Source organism: Sciurus carolinensis, chromosome 16 (genome assembly GCF_902686445.1).
Source record: "Sciurus carolinensis chromosome 16, mSciCar1.2, whole genome shotgun sequence".
NCBI lineage: Eukaryota > Metazoa > Chordata > Mammalia > Rodentia > Sciuridae > Sciurus > Sciurus carolinensis.
In genome coordinates this window covers 26,883,907-26,907,308 of record NC_062228.1, presented here as the reverse complement: position 1 = coordinate 26,907,308, position 23,402 = coordinate 26,883,907, and the positions used below count along the sequence as shown (strand labels likewise).

The following is a 23,402-nucleotide window of genomic DNA, read 5'->3' as shown; positions in this document are numbered from 1 at the left end:
GATCTTCATTGGCCATAAAGAGCGAACAGTAAAAAATAAAGGAAATTGTACGAGGAATTCCGAGTGGGGCTGGAGACACTGCCTCCGAGAGCTGGCTGCCTGCCCTCGCTGCCCAGGGGCTGTCAGAGGGTGTTAGACGCCCTCACCAAAGCGGGACGCCTCGTGGGCACAGTCCACAGCGTGGAAAGACCACTGCTGGCTGCGACTTCAACGCCAAGTCTGGGATGTGACCGTGACCCGCTTGCTTACAGCAGAGCCCCATGCTCCCAGAAGGGCTGGCCCAGATGCCCTGGGCTTAGCCCCTGCAGAGCGTCTCGCAGCTGGCTGAGCAGGGGACACAGCGGGTACAGGTCCTGCTACCTAGGACCAGCAGGAGGGGAGTCTGGTCCCAGAGTCTCCAGTCAGAATAAGTCTCCTGCCCCAGCCCAGCCTGGCAGCAGCGGCCGTGAGAGGGCCTCGGCCAAGTGCCAGGAGCGTTCTTGCTTCAGGTGGCAACTCCTGCCTTGCAGACGCGGAAACAGGCTCAGCAGTCCGAGTTAGTCGCCCGCAGTCCCACCATTGAGCGAATGGCAGAGCCAGCCTTGACCCTTGACCCGGGGCTCTCAGGCGCCAGAGCAGGGGAATCTGAGCCCGGGGTTGGAGGAGAGGGGCCTGTGCTTATGCGGTGACCACCAGGGTGCAGCCGCACCAGGCCCCGAAGTGGGGGTGCCAGGGACTTGGCTGCCCCTCTGCAGGAAGCCCAGGGAGGGCTGAGGGAGGAGGGGTGCAGGGCCCCAGGGCTTTGCTGAGTGCCCGCTGGCCCCTCCCTGCAGCAGTACTTCATCCTCCTCATCATCACGGATGGTGTCATCAGCGACATGGAGGAGACCCGGCACGCGGTGGTGCAGGCTTCCAAGCTGCCCATGTCCATCATCATCGTGGGTGTGGGCAACGCTGACTTCGCCGCCATGGAGTTCCTGGACGGGGACAGCCGCAGGCTGCGCTCCCACACGGGCGAGGAGGCAGCCCGGGACATTGTGCAGTTCGTGCCCTTTCGGGAGTTCCGCCACGTGAGTGGGGGCCCGGGTGTGGCGGGGAGGCCGCAGGGCCCCAGTGAGCACTGCAGTCCAGAGTGAACGCCTTGGGACCATCGGCCCGCGGTAGACCCGCTCACCCAGCCTTGACTGTAGGACGGGGAGACTTTCCCCCAGCCATGGACCACGGAGGGCTTGGCAGGGCTTCCTGAAGGGCCTGCCCTCTGACTGGGCGCCTGCATGGGAACAGGAGTCATTCTTGGGGTACAGGCCAGAACGTGAGGGCTTCAGGGGCTTCCTGCTCATCGTAGCCAGCCCCTCATTCTGCTCATGGAGAGATGGAAGAGGCCCTTCTCATCCTAGGTGGCTGGAAGCCTGCCTTGTTTCTGGAGGTGGCTCTGGTCTTATCTGCAGTTCGTGAACCCAGGTCAGCCCGCAAGGAGGCTGGGGTCAGTAGCAGGGCCCACGGAGAGCCCCAAAGGAAGCAGTCTCTCAGACGCCACCTGCATGGCCAGCCTGGGCCCAGTCCTCACTTGACCAGAGGCTCCCTGTGTGGTCCCGGGCCAGCCCTAACCTCTCTGTGCTCAGTGCCCTCCACCGAAAGGCATCTCTGGGGTGCTCTGGCTCAGATCTGGCAGCCGGCCTCAGCATGAAGTGACCCAGTTGTCCTTACTTCTCTACCCTCTGTCCTCTGGGCTTGCCTGGGATGGTTTTCCTTCCTCTGGGGCATAAGTTTCCTGAGGACAAAGGTTGGACATCTGTCACCCACTTGCCTGGCCAGGGTGGTGCTTGCCAAATGAGTGGGCTGCACTGCCCCTCTCCCCCTAAAAGCCTCCGGTGGGCACTGCCACCCTCAAATGCCATCCCCAGGCATCTCCACTGCTCACAGGAAGTTACACTTGACCCCGCTGCAGGCACTGCAGATGGGGAGACCAGGCGGGCTGGGATGAGGGACACTGGCTTCTGACTGCCTTGGCCCCCAACCCTAGGTAGTCCTCCACCGACACCAGTCCTCACGGCTCACAGGGTAGGGTGCCCTCCAGAATCCTTCATTAATCCTTGTTCTCTCTCCTTCCTCCCCCACCCTCCACCCTGCAGGCAGCAAAAGAGACTCTGGCCAAAGCTGTGCTGGCAGAACTGCCCCAGCAAGTTGTGCAGTATTTCAAGCATAAAAACCTGCCCCCCACCAACTCGGAGCCCGCCTGAGCCAGTGCCCCGCGCCCAGCAGCAGCATGCCGGCTGAGCCTCCCGCCCTCCTAGGAACGTGCACGCTCGCCCTGCTTCCTTGTGGGTGGTCTTTTTTTACGGATCCACATTTTTATTTTTTACAACCGGACCTCCACCCCCAGCTTCCCCAGCCCAGCTGGGCTTCCTCGTGGGAGTCGACAGATGATGCTTCCAGGCCAAACCGGCTTCCTCTCCCCTCCCCCCGCCACTCTTAAGTATTGAATGTACTTTGTATGATTTTAGTGGAATTATTATTGTTATTAAAGAGAATAAAATTTTTACAATTATAACTGGCTTTTTCCAAGTAACTAGCTGCAGAGAGGAATGTGTCCCTGGTGCACACTGTGTCGTGGCCTGCTGTTTTTACACTGTGACTGTGTCCTGTTTGTTACACTCAGGGTAATAAAGGAGTTTTAGATGTTCGTCCGTGTCAGTCAGCTCCTTCCTCTGCGGGGACCCCATGGGCTCCCTCCACTGGAAAATGACATATAATAGGAAAGTCCCCCTGCCCCAACCAGAAAGCCCGTGAAGTCAGAGTGATGGCCTCGGGGGCACATGCACCCCAAAACAGTGGTAATGCCTGAGAAGTGGGTAGCGTGGCGCTGCATGTACCCTGACATGTGCACGCAGGCCCACCACCTCGCGGGGAGGCCCTGCCTGAGCCCAGCCAGCACCCATGACCCTTCCCGCCTCCTTCCTTGTGGCCCACATTCTGTCCTGTACTCCTCCTGTCTCCCAGGCGGGGTGGTCTGCAGTGTGAGAGCCTCTTTGGCCTCAGGTCCCCCAAAACAGCTGCTCCTGCTGTTTCTGCATCCCCGTGCCTGGGTTCAGGCCCAGCCTCAGGAAATCAGCTGGAAGACCCCTCTCTGGAATGGCCCTCCTCTCTTCTGCCTCCACTGGAGTTCCAGTCAGTCCCTTTGACACAAGGCTTCCCTTTCTATTAAGCACCATGCACCCAGCTCCTGTAAACTGCTTTGCTGGCACTTTTTCCCCCCTTTTGTACTGGGGATTGAACTTAGGGGTGCTTTACCACTGACTAGATCCCAGTTCATTTTGAGATGGGGTCTAATTTCCCCAAGCTGGCCTTGAACTATCAGTCCTCCTGCCCCAGCCTCCCAACTCACTGTGATTAGCTATGTACCACCCTGCCTGGCCGTCGGAATGCTTCCAACAGCCCCTGTGACCACTTCGGAGATGCAGACGCACACGGAGAAGTGCATCAGGTCTCTGGAGGCACAGCCAAAATGCCTAAGTCTGACCGACTCTGGGTCCAGGCTGTTCCCTGTATCGATGTCGCCCCTGGGCTCTGCCAGCTCTCTCAAGCTGCTAATGAACTTGTCATTGTGCTCCTCTGAAACTGGGAAGCCCACTATCCCCACCTGTTCTCCCAGCTCAGTTATTCTGCCTGCCAGAACTGGGCAGTGCCAGGCAGGCTCCCACCTGCAGATGCCCAGCAAGTTTAAGAGCCAGTTTATCTGGTGGGGGTGAGGGAGGGACACCTTCACCCTGCGCTTCCAATGATCCTGCTGATCTACCAGGACTTTGCTGAAGTATCCTTTAGGGACACCTTTGCTTCTCAAGATGACTGCAGGAACACCTGGGGGCCTGGTTTGTGGACAGTCCTTCAGGCAGGCCCAGCGTGTTGGCTCCATGCCAGCAATGTGAGTGGAATATCAGTACTAGCACATCTGGTTCATTTTAGTTCATCCGTGCGGCCAGCTGCAAGACAGGGTGTCGATTGCGACCATCACGTGAGTAATCACTCAGTCTCTGGTTTGGTGGCCATGAGGCTAGTGGACATCATATCCAGGTAGGTCTGTACTGTCCCACCCAGAGAATCTAAGCCCTGCGACCAGAGGCCTCTCTGGGAGAGCAACCTGGTCCTAGGCCCACATTCCTGGCTTAGCCCTCAGGGGATGTATTGGGGTGGCCACTTGTCACACTCCTTACTCCTCACTTATGACTCCCCACACAAAATTGGGGAGACTGTGTCTACTGGGCTTTGGTAAGACAGAGTTCCCACCTTGCATCAGTCCATGCCCAGTGCACATGCTCTTACAGACCAGGTGTGGCATGGTATCTGCTTCTAGGTCTCAGGTCGGGGCAGACTCGGTCTTCTGCTCAGTCTGCCCACTTCTTTGCTTGAGGCTGCACTGGTAAGTCAGAGAGCTCCATGCTCCTGGATGGCTTCAGTTCAGAGGGAAAAGTATGCCTAAACCCCGAACAAGGGTGAAATGTTTTTGAAACCCAGGCCTTGCTGGGCATGATGGTGCACACCTGTAATCCCAGCAACTTGGGAGGCTGAGGCAGGAGGATTACAAGTTTGAGGCCAGCCTCAGCAACTTAGCAAGACCCTTTCTCAAAATAAAAAATAGAACGGCCTGGGGATGTAGCCAGTGATAAAGTGCCCCTGATTCAATTCCCAGTGCAAAAAAAAAAAAAATCCAGGCCTTGGTGCTACTGCTAACTCTTCCACACCGATGCCCAGCTGTTCCAGGTGAACATGGAAACCTAACCTGAAAGACTCCACCTTTGAAACTCCTCCACTGAAAGCACAAAAGCCAGACTTAAAGGCCCAAATGAATATTCCGGTTCTGTTGCTGAGCTGTGCTAGTCAGCAAGTCACAGAGCTAGGGATTGTGGTTTCCTCTAAAAATGTAGAGGGCTCTTCACAGAACATTTTTCAGGATGAAACAAACTGACATCCACTAAAGTAAAGTGTAAACACCTCAAAATGCCTGGCACATACCTAGGAGGCCCCCAGTATGTACTGAAGGAGAGCAATCTGCAGAGGACAATGATGGAGGGGATTAGTCCTAAAACGGAGGGACCAGCCTACATGAAGCTCAGGTGAAGTGTCGCCCCTCCCTGGGTTTTTCTGCCTATCTGATGCTGGGACCACTTGCTGCCAGTTATTGCTGAGATTCCCTGTCCCCTCAAACTGTTGCTCTGGCAGGTAAGGGAGCAGAATGCCAGCCCTTGCCAGTGTCACTAAGGCATGAATGTGACCACAGTGTTGCCAACATTCCAACCTCCCCCTGCCTGAGCAGAACTTGCATTCCTTCCTGGCAGGCAGCGAGGCCAGGCAAGCCAGGGATGGAGAAAACCCCCAAGTCCAAGCGGCTGTGCACTGCCCCCGAGCTCTCCTTGTTTTTCTGGAGGGGCCTGAGATGACAGCTGAGCCACATACCCACGGCTAGGACACTCGCGCCAAGGAACCGGGTGTGCCTGAGCAATTAACATTTAGCCAAGAGGGAAGCGCACAGCAGAAGCTGGTGGTGGAGCTCCGACAACCAAATCCGACCCTCTTCATGTCCCTGTTCTGGCTGCAAGGGAGAAGAAATGCCAGCGCAATGGATACCCCGCGTGTCACACTGATGCACTCTGAGGCCCACGGTAGGACTGATGAGGATGCCTACCATTTACTGGGCGCTGTGAGCCACATGTCACATGGAGCACCTAGTCTCAAGTCCTCTGGGCGGGAAAGGAAGAACTGAGGAGCTGGGGAGTGAAAGAAACGCAGTGGATGGGACTAGCCGAAGTCACCACCCGGTGGTGGTGCCTGATTCCCAGCGTTGAATACTAAAAACAGTAGCCCTGCCCCACTCTGGATTTCAGCAGACTGTTTTCTCTCTGCTGGATCCTGGGACCCAAAAATGGGTGTTTTGAATTTCATGTCTCTCCTCCCCACTCACGTGGGTAAGAGGGCCACAGGGTAGCCGGCTGACAGGAAGTGACAGGAAGGGCATGGGTGACACAGCTGGATAGTCCTCCCCAGATGGAGCTGGTCACAGCACTCCTATTAGCTCTCTCCCTGCGTGGCTCGAGAGTTCTAAGAACAGGGCCACTCAGGACACTGAGCAGGATTAGAGAAACCCGTCCTGAGCTTTGTTCTTACCTCATTACCTCGTTATGAAAACCCAATTATCAAGGCAGGAGCACAGCTGGTGGGATTTCAGGATTTTTCCCCCCTCAGATTCCAGAATCTACAGATGCTCAAGCCCCTTCTAAATGGCACAGCCTCCTGACACTCAAGCCATCGCCATGTGACTCACAACACCTAATACGATGTAAATGCTATGTACAAAGTCACCCTCTTGGGCTGGGGATGTGGCTCAGTGGTAAAGCACTTGTCTAGCATGTGTGAGGCCCCAAGTTCAATTCCTAGCCCCCCCTCAAAAAAAAAACAGTCATCCTCTACTATTTAGGAAATGATAAAAGTCTGTGCATGTTTAGTACAGATATAACTCCATTTTTGAACTTTGAGCTGTGGTTGGTTGAATTCAGAGGCAGAACCCACCAATACCCAGGCTGACAGCACTATATTCGAGGTTTAAAGCAGTGCTCCCTCCGTCCCGTTTATTCTCTTCTTTAGGATGGATCCACAAGGTCCACCCTGTATGCTTCTCAGGGCGCTTTCCTGGTTGGTCAGCCCAGACCCTGCCTTGCTAGTGATGGTTAATACAGAAGCTAAGTGTCAGTTTCGGGGTGCTACGCCCAAGGGCACACGGACTATGATGAAATGCCCAACAGTGCCCTCCACCTCTCCTGAGACGCCAAAAGCAGAACTCAGTCTGAAGACTCAACTGCTCAGCACAATCCAGATGCAAGAGAGGGGAGCTGGAAGCACAAGATGCAGACAGAAGAGCTTGTTCTCTGACAGGTTTACTGGCTTTGAAGTTAACGAACAATTTCAATCTCCGCAACCCTTGAGGACTTCTCCCAACATCAACAGAGGCCATGAGGTATAGCAATGGCCTCTGAAGTCAAACCACATAAAGATAGTGACTGTGATTCCTTGGCCTGCCTCCTGAAACGATGTGAGGATGCGTCAGGTACACGCAGTAATAACAGCAGCACGATCACAGGAACAATGAAGCCAAGGCAGAAGTTGCCTACACAGTTTTACCTAAGTGTCTTGTTTGTTAGGAAGGAGCTAACGCGCCCGTTCTGACAGTCAGGAACAATTAGCACCGAGAGGTCCTGAAAAGGAGGCAGAATTCACAAGGCGTCAGTTACGGGCGGAGGGAAGCCACCATCTGCCAATGGGTGCCAGAGTGCTGCTTCCCTGGAAGGGGAAAGGAAGTGGGTTGGGCGAGACCCAGAGGCCTCTGCCCACGTTAAAACTGAGTAGCTCCTCTGCCTGCTGGCATCCCTGTGTCAACATGTTCTGCGTGTCTCACTGTCTCACACCCAGGGACGTTGAAACAACCAAGGCAGGAGCCAAGGGAAGGAAGAACCGTGCAGGTTCACAATCCTGAAGTGGAGGAGCCCACGGCATGTTTTTAAGGCTTCCCTGCCTTCTCTTCTCCCTCCCTCCCAAAGAGATGAGCCCCTCTCCTGCCACGAGATGAAGAGGGGCACAGTCCCTCTGTTCTTGGCTGCTGTGGTCTGGGAGCTGCTCCGTTCGGAAACAAAAAGAGCAGCAGGGCAAAGAATAAAGGGAAAGTTCTAGAGCAGCACCTTTAGGCCAGAAATAGCTTCCACAGTGAAAAGTCATAACTATGATAAATGCATCAAACAGAGAAGGGCCCCAGTGGAGTAGAGTGCAGTCATAATATGCAGGCGGGTCCCACTACTTTGCAACGTTATGACCCCAGAAGCTGCTAGAAATAAGTCATCTCATTAATATAACCTACGAGCAGCCTGGTTTCTGGCCATGACTAAATAAGGCCTGTACATGTTTCTCTGAAGTTTAGAATCTTAAACTAAATCCTTTATTTCAAAAACAAACACAAAATAATTTGCCAGGCAGAGAAAAGGTCTGAGTAGAAGATGGAAGCTTTCTTATCACCAGCCCCTTCCTACAGGACTCGGATGGGATGGAGCAGAGAGGAACGGCCAAGAGTAAGGAAGAACTTCACGGTGAAGGCTGGGTGTGAACTGATATCCCTGCAGACATGGTTTATAATCTTTACTTCATCACACAACATCAAGGATGGGTTAGTTCCAGGGAAGTGCTCTGTTTCATCCCGGGTCAGCTCTCTTCCCCAGCATGCTCCACAATGTAGCAGAACCGAACAACATATTCATCTATAGGAAGCTTTAAATAACACCTGTCCAATAACTGCTCTCGCTTCCTTGTGCTACTGGGAAAGGAAAAGAAAAACTGAGAAAGCAATAAGACCTCTGTAAGCCAGCTGGTGCCTATCCTCCCAGGTCACTGTCAGTGGAACCTCTGCTGGGACTGCCCCTGCCCCACTACTTCAGAAGAGGCAGGACAGGTAAGTCATCTGCACTGGAGTGGAAGGAGAAACCAAACAGTTTGGGTCACAAGTGGATTCTGGCACATTTTCAGATTAGGTTAAAATTGTCACGGTGTGCACAGGAAAGAGACAAAGGAGTTTTTTGAGGGAGGTAATGCCTGGAGGCAGAACGGACGGACTGACCACGCTGGGGAGGAGCTCCCTGTGGTGAGGGACCGGAGCTAGGGCGCCTCAAGGAAAGTGTTGGTTCGGAAGATGGAGGAGACGATCTTCCCGGTAGCATTGATGGTGCCTTCGCTGTCTGAGCTGGACTCGGAGTCGCTGCTCCCAGAGTAGGCACCCAAGCCTGGGAGGATGCCAATGCAGACGGCGGCGGAAGGGCAGTGGATGGAGGGGCCGCTCAGGGAGGTGCTTCCAAGAGACACGCAGGATGGGGCCTCTGCAAAAAAAGAGGATGGACAACATGTTACTCATCACTCTTTTCCAAAGCTGAGAGGTCCCTACCAGGTGCCAGGCACTGCGCCAGAGCCTGCCCCAGAAGCCACACAGACCCAGGGGCCTATGCAGGCTGGACTCGTCTTCCTGTCTTATAGACAGGAAACCATCAGGAAGTGCAGCTCCAAGAGGCCAAGTGACTTCTCAGGTAGAGCAGCAGCGCTGGCCTTGAGCCGAGGCCCCTGCAGCCCCAGCAGCTGACTCCACTCTCCTGTTCCCCACCAGCTCTGAGACGGAGGACGAACACCTTGCAGTGCTGTCTGCTGTGGTTTGATTCCTGTCCTTGCAGCAGGTGGGACTCATGTCTAGTTTCAGTCCTCGATCACTCTTAGGGCAGAAATAGACATGGGCAGATAAACGGCTTCACACACTCTCAACAGTGGGGACGAAGGCAGACTAACAGATGATCAATGTGCTGGCCAGCACGGACACACGCTGAAGGCCACACATCACCTGCAGAATAACATTCTTTACCAAGAAAAGTCACTTTTCCCTGATAAGAGAGAGAGGAGCAATCTAGAAACGGATTTACTTTGCCTTGCCGTCACATTTCTCTTTTATGGAAAGAAAAAACTGAAACCAGTCAGGATACAGTTTAAGACCAAGCACAATGTCACCAAGCATCTGGAGTTCTTTCCTTCCCAGGAAGCCCGCAGTTACTTTGCCACTCCAATGACAGCACGTCTCAATGGAGGAAATGTAGGACTTGATGGCTGAAGAAGAGTTAAGAACTCTCCTCCATCCCTTCTTCCCTCTGGATGTTTCCAGCCTTGCTTTATCACTCGACCAACCCGCTATGTAGGGACCAGCCCTGTTGATGGAGGAAGAAGTCAAATGATCTGGCAAGCTTATAGATTACTTAGAGTAGAAAGTATTAAAGCCCGAATCAAAAGATACTGTACTAAAGCTCACTGGAGAGCAAGAGCTGGAGTTCATTTGTCATTGCCCTGTGCTGGCAAGCAAAGCACCTTCTGGGTTTTGCCTCAGATCCATCAACATCTCACTTACATAGATGACTCAAGAAAAAGAAAAAAGGATAACTGGTTCCAGGGATATGAAACCAGTGGTCACTGAAAAACACCCAAGAAGCCAAAAGAGCTATCAAACGGCCAGTGCACAGAATTCAGGAGCTCAGTGCATCTGCTCATTTTTATAGGATGCTCCAAAATAAGGGAGAAAAAAAGCTGCTAGAGTCATGCAATGTTAAAGCACAGAGATGTCAGAAAGTAAAATGAGAGCTGACAACGACTACAGAGACAGCAACAGCAAGGCTACAGCAGGCAGCCACAAGTATGTGCAATAAATATCACAAAAGCCAGTGTCTTCAAGGTATAAAGAGTTCTTCTGATCTGTTAAAAAAAAAATCAGCAATTGAATAGAAAAGCAGGTTGAAGACATGAATAGTTCACAGAAAAAAGAAACAGATGAATTTTAAACATAGGAAGATAAACAATATATATAATGTGTGAGGAGCAGCTAACTTCAATGGTGCTGAGGGAATACAGGGAATTTGGCAATGGCCTTCAAACTCAAATCATGTTCATAAGAGAACACTCACAGTAGCAAAAGGCTGGAGACGGGTGAACTGTCCATTAACAGGTGACTGACTAATGGACTTCTATTCAGCAGCAAAGAAAAAAACATGTCAGGCTAGGGTGCAGCTCAGTGGAAGAGTGAGGCATGGATTCATCTGCAGCACTGCAAAAACCACCACAGTGACAAGAATAAAGCATCTCTGTACTAGAATTGAATGATTTCCAAGAGATTGTGCAAAATGAAAAGGGCAGAGAAAGAACAATGCGTAAAAGTTATAATTTGGAGGGCGGGGGACAGAGATGCCCATGCAAATGTATAATATCTGAAAAAAATACATAAAATATCATAGCAGTGGCTGCTCTGGGGAAAGAAACCAATGACTGGGGGAACAGGGAAGACCTACTTTTCACTCCACACTCTTATCCTTTTTAAGCTTTTTATTATGTGTATATATTACTGATTCAAATAATTTTTTAAAAAGGCAAATGCAAAAATTCAAAGGGTATCCTGGGCCACTTAAATCAGGGAGATAAAGTTCCACTCATCACTGTAACCTCAAGGTCATCCTTATAGTAAAGATAAAAAGCTGCATAAGAATGTACAGACCAAATGACAAGAGGGGCTGCTTGTCTTGAGTTCTCACGCGCTGTGACTCCTGGAAGGAAGGGCTCTTTCTTCACCACTCCCTCCCCAGGACATACAGCCTAGGTCTGGCACAAAACAGGCCAGAACACCTACTGTGTGAGAATGCAAGGAAACAGAAAAGAACTGGAGAGTTCCACGGCAAGAGGTGAGTCTGGGGATGGGTAGGGTAGGGGGAGTAGAAATTGGATGCTCTTAAAAATTGGGACATGACACCAAGCCACATCGTTCATTACTTAAACATTCATTATTATTATCATACATCACATATAGAATGATACTTCCAGTATTCTGGCAGAAATATTTGATTGTTTTAAAAAAATATACCTAATAAGGGTATTGAGTAATTACTTAGAAAACTTATTTATGTGAACACTATTTAGTGAGGTATTTTGTTATATCAAGTGTGAACTGAATTTAAGGGGCTGAGAAAAGAAGGCTCAAGTTCAGATTACCTAGGGAAGACAAGAGCTGGCCTAAAGGAATAATGGAAGCCAGCTGTGGAAATACAACCAAGGAATCTGGACCACTGTGGGATCACAAGAGTTTAAGTGAAAAAACCAAAACCTCTCATTATCTAGGAGGTTTCAAGAAAGAAAAAAGACTGCAACTCTGACAAATTTCATTCCAAAAGCAGCTAACTGTCCAAAGAGAACAAAATGGTGCCCTCTGATCTCACCCATTTGGTGAAGTTTCCTGCCAACTTCTCTATTTGCTGGACCACATTGTCATACCAAATTAACACAGAAAATTACTAACAGAGAATGTTCTTGGGATTCGGGCAGATGCGTGACTTGGGAGTAGATGGAGGCAACTTGTGCATTCACTGGCTCTGCTCAGGCTAAGTCCAGAGTCTTCAGTGGAGAAACAATCTATCTCCAGGCTCCAGTTATTTCTTAAGGGACCACAGGGCAAATCCTTCTCCTGTTGAGGACAAGACTCTGAAGCAAGTTTTAGGAGACATTCCTCTCAGGGGGCCTTAACTCCTAGCAAAGGAGGATACTTCTTGCCTAACTTCTGCTGCAAGGATGTGGGGGTTGAAAGAAGGTATTTAGAAAGACAAAAAAGATGGCTCTGAAAAAAAGTACCTAAGAGAGTTCAAAGAAGTCAGTTTTCCATCCCACTGACTCATTCCAATAGGGAAATAAGCAACAGCAACAGGGCAAGTAGTTTACTAGCTGAAATGCGTTTAAAATTCCCACTGTGTGCGTGCATTACACATAACCATCAAGTACATGTGTAACCCTGGTATTCTCGGGATTGGTTTCAGGACCCCCCTGCCCTTATCAAAAATGGCACCTCTGCATATAACCTATGTGCACACTTCCACATACTTTAATCATCTCTCCATTACTCAAAATACCTAGTACAATGCGAACCTTACACACATAGTTGTTATTGTGGGGAATAATAAGGAGAAAAACCTGTACGGCTTCAGTACAGATCCAATTTTTTTCCTTCAACTGTTCTCAATCCATGATCAATTAAATCCATAGATGTGTAACCTGTGGGTACAAGGGCCAGCTATATATATACATTTATCTTATTAAAGCAGTTGTGTAAGTTCCTGTGTATTAAAAAGATATCAGTGAACAGGAATTCCTACATTGCAGATGAAAGTGTAAACTGGGATGAGTATTCTGAATGACAATTTGACACTATTTCTCTACATACAAATGTGTATAGTCTCTCTGACCCAACAATTCATTTTAAGTATTCAATCTGAAATATTCATGCATGTGAAAAAAATCCTGCATGATAGGGTTATTACTAAAACAGAATAGGGAGAATGGAAACATTATTTATCAATAAAAAAATGGGATAAATATTCTATGGTATAAGAATATAACAGAATACTAAAAAGTAATGAAGCTCTTTATGTACAGATATGCAATGATTCCCAAGATAAAGCAGTGAATTAAACAATAAACACAAGAGTAAGGTAAAGTGAAATAAAACCTATAATGATCGGAAGCATGAAAACAATGTATAATATATTCCTGCCAAAGAATCAATGTGAATTGACCAAGCTTGTAGATCTAATTACAATTTTACAGGAAACACCCAGAATAAAAGAACATCAGAGGCAAAAATTAGCAAAATCTAGAGTAGGGGAAGCCCCATAGGACGAACCTAGTTTCTTCACACACACACACACACACACACGCACACGCACGCACACACACACACACACACACAAAATACAAAGGAAACCACAGAAAAATTTTTAAAGGCAGGACCAACCAATTAAATCTGAATTAAAGGACATATTAGTCTACCGTTAAGATGTCATAAAATAGCAATATTTCCAAATTATTCTACAGATTCCAACACTCTATCAAAATCTCAGCTCTTTTTCTGACACTGACAAGTTGATCCCAAAATTCAGACAGAAATGGAAGGGACCGTGAATAGCCCAAATAATCCTGAACTTCCCAATTTCAAAACTTACTAAAAAAACAAGAGTGACCAAAACTCTATGGCAATGACATAAGGACAGTCATAAAGATTAAAGGAATAGAAAAGAGAACACAGTAATAAACCCATACATTTATGATCAACTGATTTTCAACAAGGATGCCTTGACAATGCCATGGAGGAAGGATAATCTTTTCAACAAGTGGTGCTGGGACAAACAGATATCGCCAGAGAATGAAACTGGATCCCTATTTCACGCCACGTACAAAAATTAACTCTAAAGGTATCAAAGACTGGCCAGGCACAAGGATGCATGTCTGTGATTCCAATACCTCAGGAGGCTGAGGCAGGAGGCCTCGCAAGTTTGAGGCCAGCCTCAGCAACTTAGTGAGATCCTGTCTCTAAAAAGTAAAAAGGACTGGAAATGTAGCTCAGTGGTAAAGGACTTCTGGATTCAATTCCCAGTACCAAAAAAAAAAAAAAAAAAAGGTATCAAAGACTGGATGTAAGAGCTAAAACTATAAAACTCATGCAAATCATGTATCTGGTATAAAGTAACCAGAATACATGAAAATTCACACCACTCAACAATGAAAAAACCAATAACCCAATTTAAAAATTGGGTTAGATAATTCTCCAAAGAAAATACAAAAATGACCAACAAATACGTGGTGTTCAACATCATTAGCCATTAGGGAAATGCAAGTTGAATCTGCATGAGGTACTCACACGGATAGATTTAAAAAAAAAAAAGAAGACAGGGCTGAGGATGTAGCTCAGTGCCAGAGTACCAGCACACACAAGACCTGGGTTCCACCCGCAGCAAGGCCAGTAACAAGCGTTGGCAGGGATGTGAAGAAACTGGAATCCTCACACACCACTGGTACAATGTAAAAATAGTGCAGCTGTTTTGGTCTAAATTTAAAAGTAAATTCAGCAGCTCCTTAAAAGGTAAACACTAAATTACCAATAACCCAGCAATTCTACTTGTAGGTATATACCGAAGAAATTGAAAAGCTTTTTACACAAAAACTTGTACATGAATATTCACAGCGGCATGATTCAAATTAGCCAAAAAGTGGAAACAACCCAAATACCATTCAACTAATAAATGGACAAAATGTGTTGTATTATGCAATGGATATTATCAGCCATTAGCAAAAAGTAACTCATTCATGCTACAACATGGATGAACTTCAAAAAAATCATATTAACTAAAAAGAAGCCAGACACAAAAGGTTACAGGTTGCAGGATTCCATTTTTATGAAATGACCCCAAATCTATTGAGATAAAAAGTAGACTAGTGGCTGCCAGTGATTAAGAGGAAGAGGGTACAGGGAGTAAATGCTCTTGGTATAGGGTTTCTTGGGTGTTCAAAGTGTTTTGAAATTAGATGAGGGTGATGGTTGCACAACCTTATAAACATATTAAAAACCACTGAATTGTATTATTTGAAAGGGTGAATTTCATCATATACGAATTATATTTCAATATTTTCTAAAGGTTTATGATATTTGGTCCTTGTTTGCATCATGATGTTTTAAAACTGTCAAGAAAAAATTTTTAGGTAATTGGGGAAAATGAATACTAAGGATATATGATATATGGCAATCACTGTGAAATGTTCATAGTATTATAATTTATTAAAATGAAACAACTTTTCAGAAATACATATTGAAGAAAATGTTCATATTGATGAAGAATACTGAAGAATTACTTTTCAGAAATAAATAATGAAGAATATAATCGAAGAACTGTAAATGAAATGATATGATGTCTAGGACTTATCACAAAATATTAGAGTTGGGAGGTATAAATGAAGACTGGATACATATTAAAACCTCTTAGAGGATGGGGGAGAAGCTCAGTGGTAGAGCAATTGTCTAGCATGGGCAAGGCCCAGGATTTCAAACCCCACACTGCAAAAATAATTTTTAAAAATTGTTGAAACTAGGTGATAGGGGTCAATATACCATTATATATGTTATTATAAATATACTATCGAGTCAAATCATAATAGTGTTTTAAATATATTAATAATTGCTTCTATATAAGTAGCTTGGGATGGATATATAAGAAATATATAATACTGTTTCCCTGTGGAAAGGAGAGCTGAACAGAAGGGAATATGATAAAAGGGAGTCCCCACGTTAAAGTTCTTTTTTTTGGTGCCAGGGATTGAACCCAAGGGCATTCAACTACTGAGCCACATCCTCAGCACTCCCTTTTTTTATTTTCAATTTTTTTTTTTTTTTTTTTTTTTTTGGGTGCTGGGGATCGAACCCAGGGCCTTGTGCTTACAAGGCAAGCACTCTACCGACTGAGCTATCTCCCCAGCCCTTTTATTTTCAATTTTGAGACAGGGTCTCACTAAGTTAGGTAGGGCCTCATCAAGTTGCTGAGGCTGGCTTTGAACTTGTGATCCTCCTGCCTCAGCCTCCAAAACCACTGGAATTACAGGTGTGCACCACCACACCCAGTCATTAAAGGTCTTTTTAAAAGTAGGTTCTAGAGCAAAAGCGTAGTAACAGCAACAACCCACTATTACTGGTACTCTACAGGAACATTTTTAAAAGCATTCATTATTTTTCTGAAAAAGAAATAAATGTAAGTCCCGTTTTATAGATGTTCAGAATCTCAATACCATAGGGAGTCAGGTGAAACTGAAACAGACTTAAATTTCTCATTCCAAATCCAGTCCCCAGAAACATCCCCCTCAACTACAACTCTGTGCCACTGAATACAGAAGCAAATTTCACTGCATAAAAGTAATCACCCAAAGAAAGTATACTTCTGGAAACTATATTAAGTATCTAGGTTCAATCCAATCTAACAATCAGCAGGAGCCAAGCGTTCTACCTCCCACTGGTAGCAAGCCAGGTGAAATCAAGAAACTTGACATTTGAGGGAAACAGAGAAAAACCTTTTGTGAACAGAGGTCATCTGACCAGGGCTTTGTAAGCACTGCTCAGAGAGTGTAACTGTCATTTATCAGTTCCACAGGTTTCCAACATACTACTTCTGCAGGGCAGATATAAATAGTTGGCGAATTAAATCTAGGTAGGCTTATTTTAAGAGACTGACATGTATTCATTTACAGATGCAGTGCCTTCCAGCCCTTGACTGTGCTTCACATGTTTTATGAGAGAAAGAAAAAAATGAAGGCTGCCACCCACCTTGATTCTTGTCATCTGGGTCAGGGTCTGGTTTCAGTCTTTTCACACTGTTGCCACTCTCTGAGCTGTAACAAAAAACATGGAGATTTGAGCTATGCCCAATCGTGGGGATCAGAGCTTAGGAAATCAGGAGCTCCAGAAACCATTTATATGGATCTTAGGCAGCCCCAAGGAGCTGGGATGATCTGAAATGAAAAGCCTTCATTTTAGGTTCTTAATCTCCTTCCAATTATAAAACTCATTATAAAAGACAACTTAAACTCCTGATAAATCCAAGAGGTGAAGTATATAAACTTTTAACTTTTTTTGTTATCTTTATCATTCAGCTTGGAATTTGAACATGTTCACAAATGACAAAAACTTACTTAAGTTAGTAAAGATTAAAGAAAATATCTTCTATAACATGCTAGATGTTCTGAGAATCACTCAAAAGACTGTCCCTAAAAGAATGACTAGAGTGTACTTCTTAACAAAGAAAAAAATTATCACAAAAGGAAGGCTTTAATCCTAGAAGGAAGAGGAGATAAAAAAGAAGGTGGTAAATACAAATATGAGTCTAAACAAGTGTTATCTATTTAAAAAATTTTTTAAAAGACATCTAAATTGTGGCATTAAACACAACCATACTGAAGACCCAGACACATAAAGTAGGAAGAGGGGGACTAACCACAGAGTCTAAGATCCACATATTTTTGCAGAGAAGTGAGATAGCTATTTACTTTAGGTTTTGCTAAGTATGCCTGGTAAATTTCAAGCTTATTTCTATTATAGTAAATAAAACCAAACTAGTAGAAAGAAAAAAATAATGATTGCAATTTTAAGATTCTCAGTCATGATTTTCCAGAACAAAAATGTAAGGAGAAGTATTTTAAATGAAAAGACAATGTTAAGATGGTAGAAATCATATATATATATATATATATATATATATATATATATATATATATATATTTTTTTTTTTTTTTTTTTTTTTTGCAGTGCTGGGGATTGAACCCAGGGCCTTATGCCCTTATGCTTACGAGGCAAGCACTCTACCAACTGAGCTACATCCCCAGCCCGATATATATATTAATAAATATAAATAAACCAAATCTACTAGTAAAAAGATTTTTAAAAAAGCAGGTCCTAAGTGTGGTGGCTAGTAGTCTTAGAAACTTCAGAGGTTTAAACAGGAGTATGGCAAGTTCAATACCAGGTTTAGCAATTTAGTGAGAACTTGTCTCAAACTTAAAAAAACAAAAAGGAGTGAAGATGTAGCTTAGTAGTAGATCGGGTACCACTGGCACTGGGTTAAATCCCCAATACCACAAATGTAAAAAATATAACATAAAAGCAGAGACATAACTAGAAACTTAAAATCAAACCAAAATCAAACAATATTCAGAACGACTAAAAGTAAAAGAACGGAGCCAGGTGTGGTGGTGCACGGCTGCAAACCCAGGTACTTGGGGAGACTGAAGCAAGAGGACCATAAGCTTGAGGTCAGTCTCAGCAAGACCCTGTCTCAAAATAAAAACCAAAAGGGTTGAGGATGCAGCTCACTGACAGAGCAACCCTGGGTTCAATCCCCAGTATCTCAAAAAAAGCAGAAGAATGAAAAAAAGAGGTACCAAAGCAAATATTAGTATTAAAAAAATAGACTTACCCAAAAGCACTGATAAAATTTACTTTGTAATGAAGTAAGGTTTGATTCACCATGAAGAAAAAACAATTTTGAACATGTATGCAACTACTCTAAAGAGTTTAAAAATATGTGTTTGACAGAACTACGAAGGAAATCAAGAAATCATTATTAAAACAGGCTAGGCATACAGTTCAGTGGCAGAGGGCTTGCCTAGCATGCATGGGGCTCTGGGTTTGATCCCCAGTCTTGCAAACATACACACACACACACACACACACACACACGCACGCACAGTTAAATTATCTCAGTATGGAAATTTTTAAATATTTGTAAATTATTCCTATGTCAAAGAAGAAATCATAATGAAAAGTTTAAAAATTTTAGAAGGAAATATAAAATTTGCATTCAATCAAAGTTGAGGGAAAATTTTAACTTTAGAAGCCTCTAACTGGAAAGAAAGACTAAACATTAAAGTGCTAGTTATCTGACAGTTGTTTATAGCAATAAATAAAATAAACTTGAAGCAAAGAGTATCTCTTTGGAGAAGATATGAAATGGGTCTCATTTTGTTTTTATGCTTACTACATACACACACTAATGGCTTCCACACTTTTACCAGGCATTGGAATTATCCATGAAATTCTAACAATTAAGATTCTCACACTTCACTCCAAACTTACTGAACCAGAATTGGGGAAGTCTGGGAATACACACTATTTACAAACTCTTAGGTTACTCTAATAACCCAGAGCAGGGAAGATTAGGAACTCCTGCCCCAAGAGGTTAACTCATCACCTTGCTCTGCAAAACAACATTAAATAATGTATTTTCAAACCTAAGAGGGATTTTATGCAGGTCACAGAGCCCTTTCTAAAGGTGATCTAAAGACTAAGTAAGGGAGAGTTACAACACCCATTCTGTACCAGCAAAAGCACTGGCCAAGAGGTAACTAACTGCCCATCTGGACAGTCTTTCCTTGGCAGAGTCCAAGAAGACTGACCCAGGTCTGAATCCCGAGAGACACGAGCTCTTGTGGAGAAGTCGTGTAAGGAATAATCTATAACTTATTAGCCCTTTTCAGGATACTAATATTCCCTCCCCTCAGCTGCTATACCATGATAACATTTTACATGTAGGCAATGCTCCTAGGAACATCTGCGGCAGATGGATGATGCGCCAAACCACAAGAATCCATCAATATACTCCCTCAAAATATGTGGCTGGTTGCCAACATACCATATTGATTTTCCTAATAGACTGCATTTAAACTAAACATCACTCTGCCCATGGTCTGGTTGGTCAAACTGACATGACCCGATTCAATCAATACGGTGCCATTTCAGGATTTGGAAAGGGAAGAGCAAACTTGATAAAGAACCATCAAAATCTCTAGGTAGTGCTACGACTGCAGCATCAAACAAACCAAGACACAGTCAGATCCATAACTGTCACAGCTGCTCTGTTCTTTCAGTGCCCTTGCAGCAGCTGTTCCCTCTGCCTGGAATGTTCTCCCCCTTATCTGCCTATCAAAGCCCTAGTGTCCTAACCTATCAGCATCTTTCTCATGCCTTCCTTACCTTCCTGGATGAGCCTGTGAGCCTGCACACCACCAGGCAGCATCGTGTCCTTCCTCGTTGGTTCTCATTACCCAGGACACAGTTCTTTCACAGGACTTGCTACTTCACTTGCCTAGAAACATACAGCTCAAACACTGAACCTCCCTATTACTGTGTGACCTTGGACAAAAGTTCTCCAACCTCCCAAATTCTCGGTCTTCTCATTGTAAAACAGGGATTACAACAATCTGTACTTCAAAGAAAATGGTGAGAATAAAGGAGCTCACACACAGGAAGCACTTAACATGACGCCTGACGTATGGCCAGGTGCTCAAGAAGAGCAGTTACTGTTTGTTAGTTGAACAAATAATAAGAGAGACAAGGGTCAGAGGCTAGAAGACACCATCTGGAAGGGGGGAGAGAGGGGAGCACATTGAAGGAACCCCTCAACGACTTATGCCCAGTCATCTTTTGCTCCGGTCCCACACAAGTGACACTTCAGATGACACAGCCGGGGGAAAATTTACACTGTGTGTGCTGGCTGACCTCTTATGCTTCACAGCGCCTGCCAACAGTTTTGCCTGGGAGAACTTGTTCTTGGTTTCTATGGGTTTCACAGTCAGTTTCTTCTCCACTTCCTTCTTGTTTTCTGCAGAAATTCCAACCTTGTTGAGATTACTGTGAGTTACAGGTTAAGGGTCAAACTAAACAAAAGCCACAGGACTATGGTAAATCAAGAGAAGGACAATAAATGTAACCCACTGGCCCTTTGGCTATATCATATAATGTTAGGCCTACTTATTACAAAAAAAAATAAAGCCCCTTACCTCTTTATTCTGCCAGACATATCCAGCTGATTAAAACAGAAATGAAGACAACCTCAAAGGAAGGCAGTATATCAAGTCCAAAATAATGCAGGCAAGCATCTTTTTTCTCTGATTCTCAATGAAAATGTAAGCATAGCCAGAAAACTCAGTATTACCAAAACAAGCTTGAGGAGAAAACAAAGATCTTAAGGAATATGAAGCAAACAGGAAAAAATGTGGTTTCCCTGAAAATATGTGCTTCTCCCTATCAAGGGTAAAATTGGATTTTGCAGATGTCTTTACAACTATCAGTGGCACTCAATCCTGGATCACGAAGACTAATCCTACTCTGCTGGTGCAACTTCAGAATCCTCTCAAAGCTCGTTAAAAACGATGAGTTCCTCCTCTGTCCCTGTCTACTGATGAGGCTCTCAGAGGTCTAAGAGTCTGTTTTAACATTCTCTTAAGGTGATTTTAATGAGAAACCCTGTGCAAACCCAAGAACCAAAATGCTGATCATAAACACATAAGCAGAGTATTTGTCACATCACTGTTTCAAGTCAACCTCGCATGCTCAAGATCTGTCACTTTTGCTTGTTCTGCCAGCCCCTTGTCTCCCTCCCTCTTATTTTATGCTCTTTCTCACAACATGTTAAACAACAGTGAAGTATTCTGCCGCAGTACAAGTCAAGACGTGGTAGTGACTTACTGGAACAATAGTGACATCTAGTGCCCAAGAATCTAAGCAGCAGCCCAAAGAGGTGGGCAGAGAGGTAGGGGACACATCTAGGTTACCTATCCTGGCGTCTTTGAACTATAGAGAAAACTGGGGTACCAGAAACGAGGAAATTCTCGTTCTGATCATTCTTCAGGCACTAACTGTTCCTACAGTGTTAATTACCTTCAATATTTGTAGTATTAGATTAGGATTGTGTAAAATGCTCACTACTATTCAGTTTCATTCAATTTAATGTTTTAAGGTCATAATAAAAACATAATGTTAATGCTGAATGTTAATTTTACAGAAAAAAATCAAAAGAAAAGAGGATTTCAAAAAACACCAGCCTGATGAATTTTTACCTGTAACTTCACCAACAAGGGACAGAAACTCTCAAGAAAAACTCTCAATATTAAATATTGAAAAATTAGAACAAAAATAGAAAAATGAACACAACAAAACCATACATGTATGTATACCAAACACAAAGAACAACATTTAACCATTATTCTTTTAAAGTGAATAAAAGTTCCACCCTTTGTTTGGCAGGGAGAGGGTGGTAATCTTATTTTTGCTCCACAGTCAAAGCACAAGATATTCCCTCTTTAAGTCCTTTTCCCTCAAAAAGCTTTAAAAATAAACACATACCTCAAACATATCAAGCAATTCCTTACATGAAGAATTTCTTAAAACTGCACAGTTTTTGATATACATAATATTGCTAACTACTAGTTTAACAACTAAAGTGCTATTGTTTACCTGGATCAAAACATAGTTTATTTGCATTCAGAAGTATCATATTATAAAATGCATCATGCTAAAAGAAGCAAAGCCAAGAGTCAGCTCCTAGTTTAGAGCCTCAATAAACTAATGTCTAATTCTTCCATTCCTATTTCCATTCGTCTCTGGCTACTTGTATTCATGGGGTCAGTGCATTATACATCAATGAGGGAGGGCAGCTTTTCGTCAGTTTTTTTACAGTCAGAACTTTCCAAGTTTCCAGTCAAATCCAACACCCCTCAAAGCCTCTTCAGTGCTGTACTGCAATGTTACCAGGACAGTAAAGTTTCTGTTCTTTTTTTCCTTTTAGTTGAAAACTGAAGGGCATTACACACAGCCCTACTCTCCAGAATGCTCCCTTGGGAGACACTCATTGCCAACCTAAGACAAGATGTAATTCAAACAAGAAGCGTTAAGTAATGTATTTCCTTGGAGGAAAAAGCTTGGTGTCTGAAGCAACACATCTGTCTGCCCATTGCTACAAGTATCAACACACTATATTATTTTGGGGTCATCAGGGTTGGGGTGGGGAAGTTCAGAACAATCAACCTCAATCCTACAGTTGGAACAGAGGAGTAACTTTCCATCAACTCCTATCCTCAAGTTGCACCTGAATGTCACTAACAGACTGAGAAGGGAAGCTAGGACGTTTGCTACCAGTTCATATCCAAACATAACCTCAGGGAATCTGTACACATTTTCTCCCACATAACTCGTAATGGAATTAACTGCACACTTCCTGCAAGAAAAGACCAACTATCACATCCCTTTTCTTAGAGGTGAAGCCTATCTAAACACAGTAGTGAGGTTATTTAACACATTACTTTGAAATATTCAAATTAACTTCCTCACAGAAGGAAAAAAGTTAGGGTGGCCACATTAACATCTATGAGTCCTCATAATTTATTCACATGTTCACTGAGAATCTACTACATGTCAGGCACTGGGAAAAGTAGTGATCAAGTCCTTCTATTGTTGCTGTTGGCAGTGGTAATGGTTTTGTGGTACTGGAGACTGACTGAAGGGTGCCTTACTACTGAGCTACATTCCCAGTCCCTTTTTATTTATTTTTTTTTTTTGCGATGCTGGGGATTGAACCCAGGGCCTTGTGCTTGCAAGGCAAGCACTCTACTAACTGAGCTACATCCCCAGCCCTCCTTTTTACTTTTTGAGACAGGGTCTTGCTAAGTTGCCAAGCCTGGCC

General features: G+C 44.8%; 2 protein-coding genes across 4 annotated transcripts in view; one reads left to right on the top strand and one right to left on the bottom strand.

Annotated features, from left to right (window-relative positions):
* Cpne2 (copine 2) overlaps positions 1 to 2,662 on the top strand; it is a 38,144-nt gene extending 35,482 nt beyond the window's left edge. For all 3 annotated transcript variants that reach the window (XM_047528431.1, XM_047528433.1, XM_047528432.1), the window contains exons 15-16: positions 813 to 1,049; positions 2,112 to 2,662. In XM_047528431.1, the coding sequence (XP_047384387.1) occupies positions 813 to 1,049; positions 2,112 to 2,219 (345 nt within the window). In that variant the 3' untranslated portion in view covers positions 2,220 to 2,662. The remainder of the gene's footprint in view (positions 1 to 812; positions 1,050 to 2,111) is intronic.
* A 5,267-nt stretch (positions 2,663 to 7,929) lies between these two features.
* Positions 7,930 to 23,402, bottom strand: part of Psme3ip1 (proteasome activator subunit 3 interacting protein 1) — a 28,545-nt gene continuing 13,072 nt past the window's right edge. Inside the window, 3 exon segments of the mRNA XM_047528029.1 lie at positions 7,930 to 8,885; positions 16,715 to 16,779; positions 20,441 to 20,574. Coding sequence (XP_047383985.1) covers positions 8,668 to 8,885; positions 16,715 to 16,779; positions 20,441 to 20,574 — 417 coding nt within the window. The 3' untranslated portion in view covers positions 7,930 to 8,667.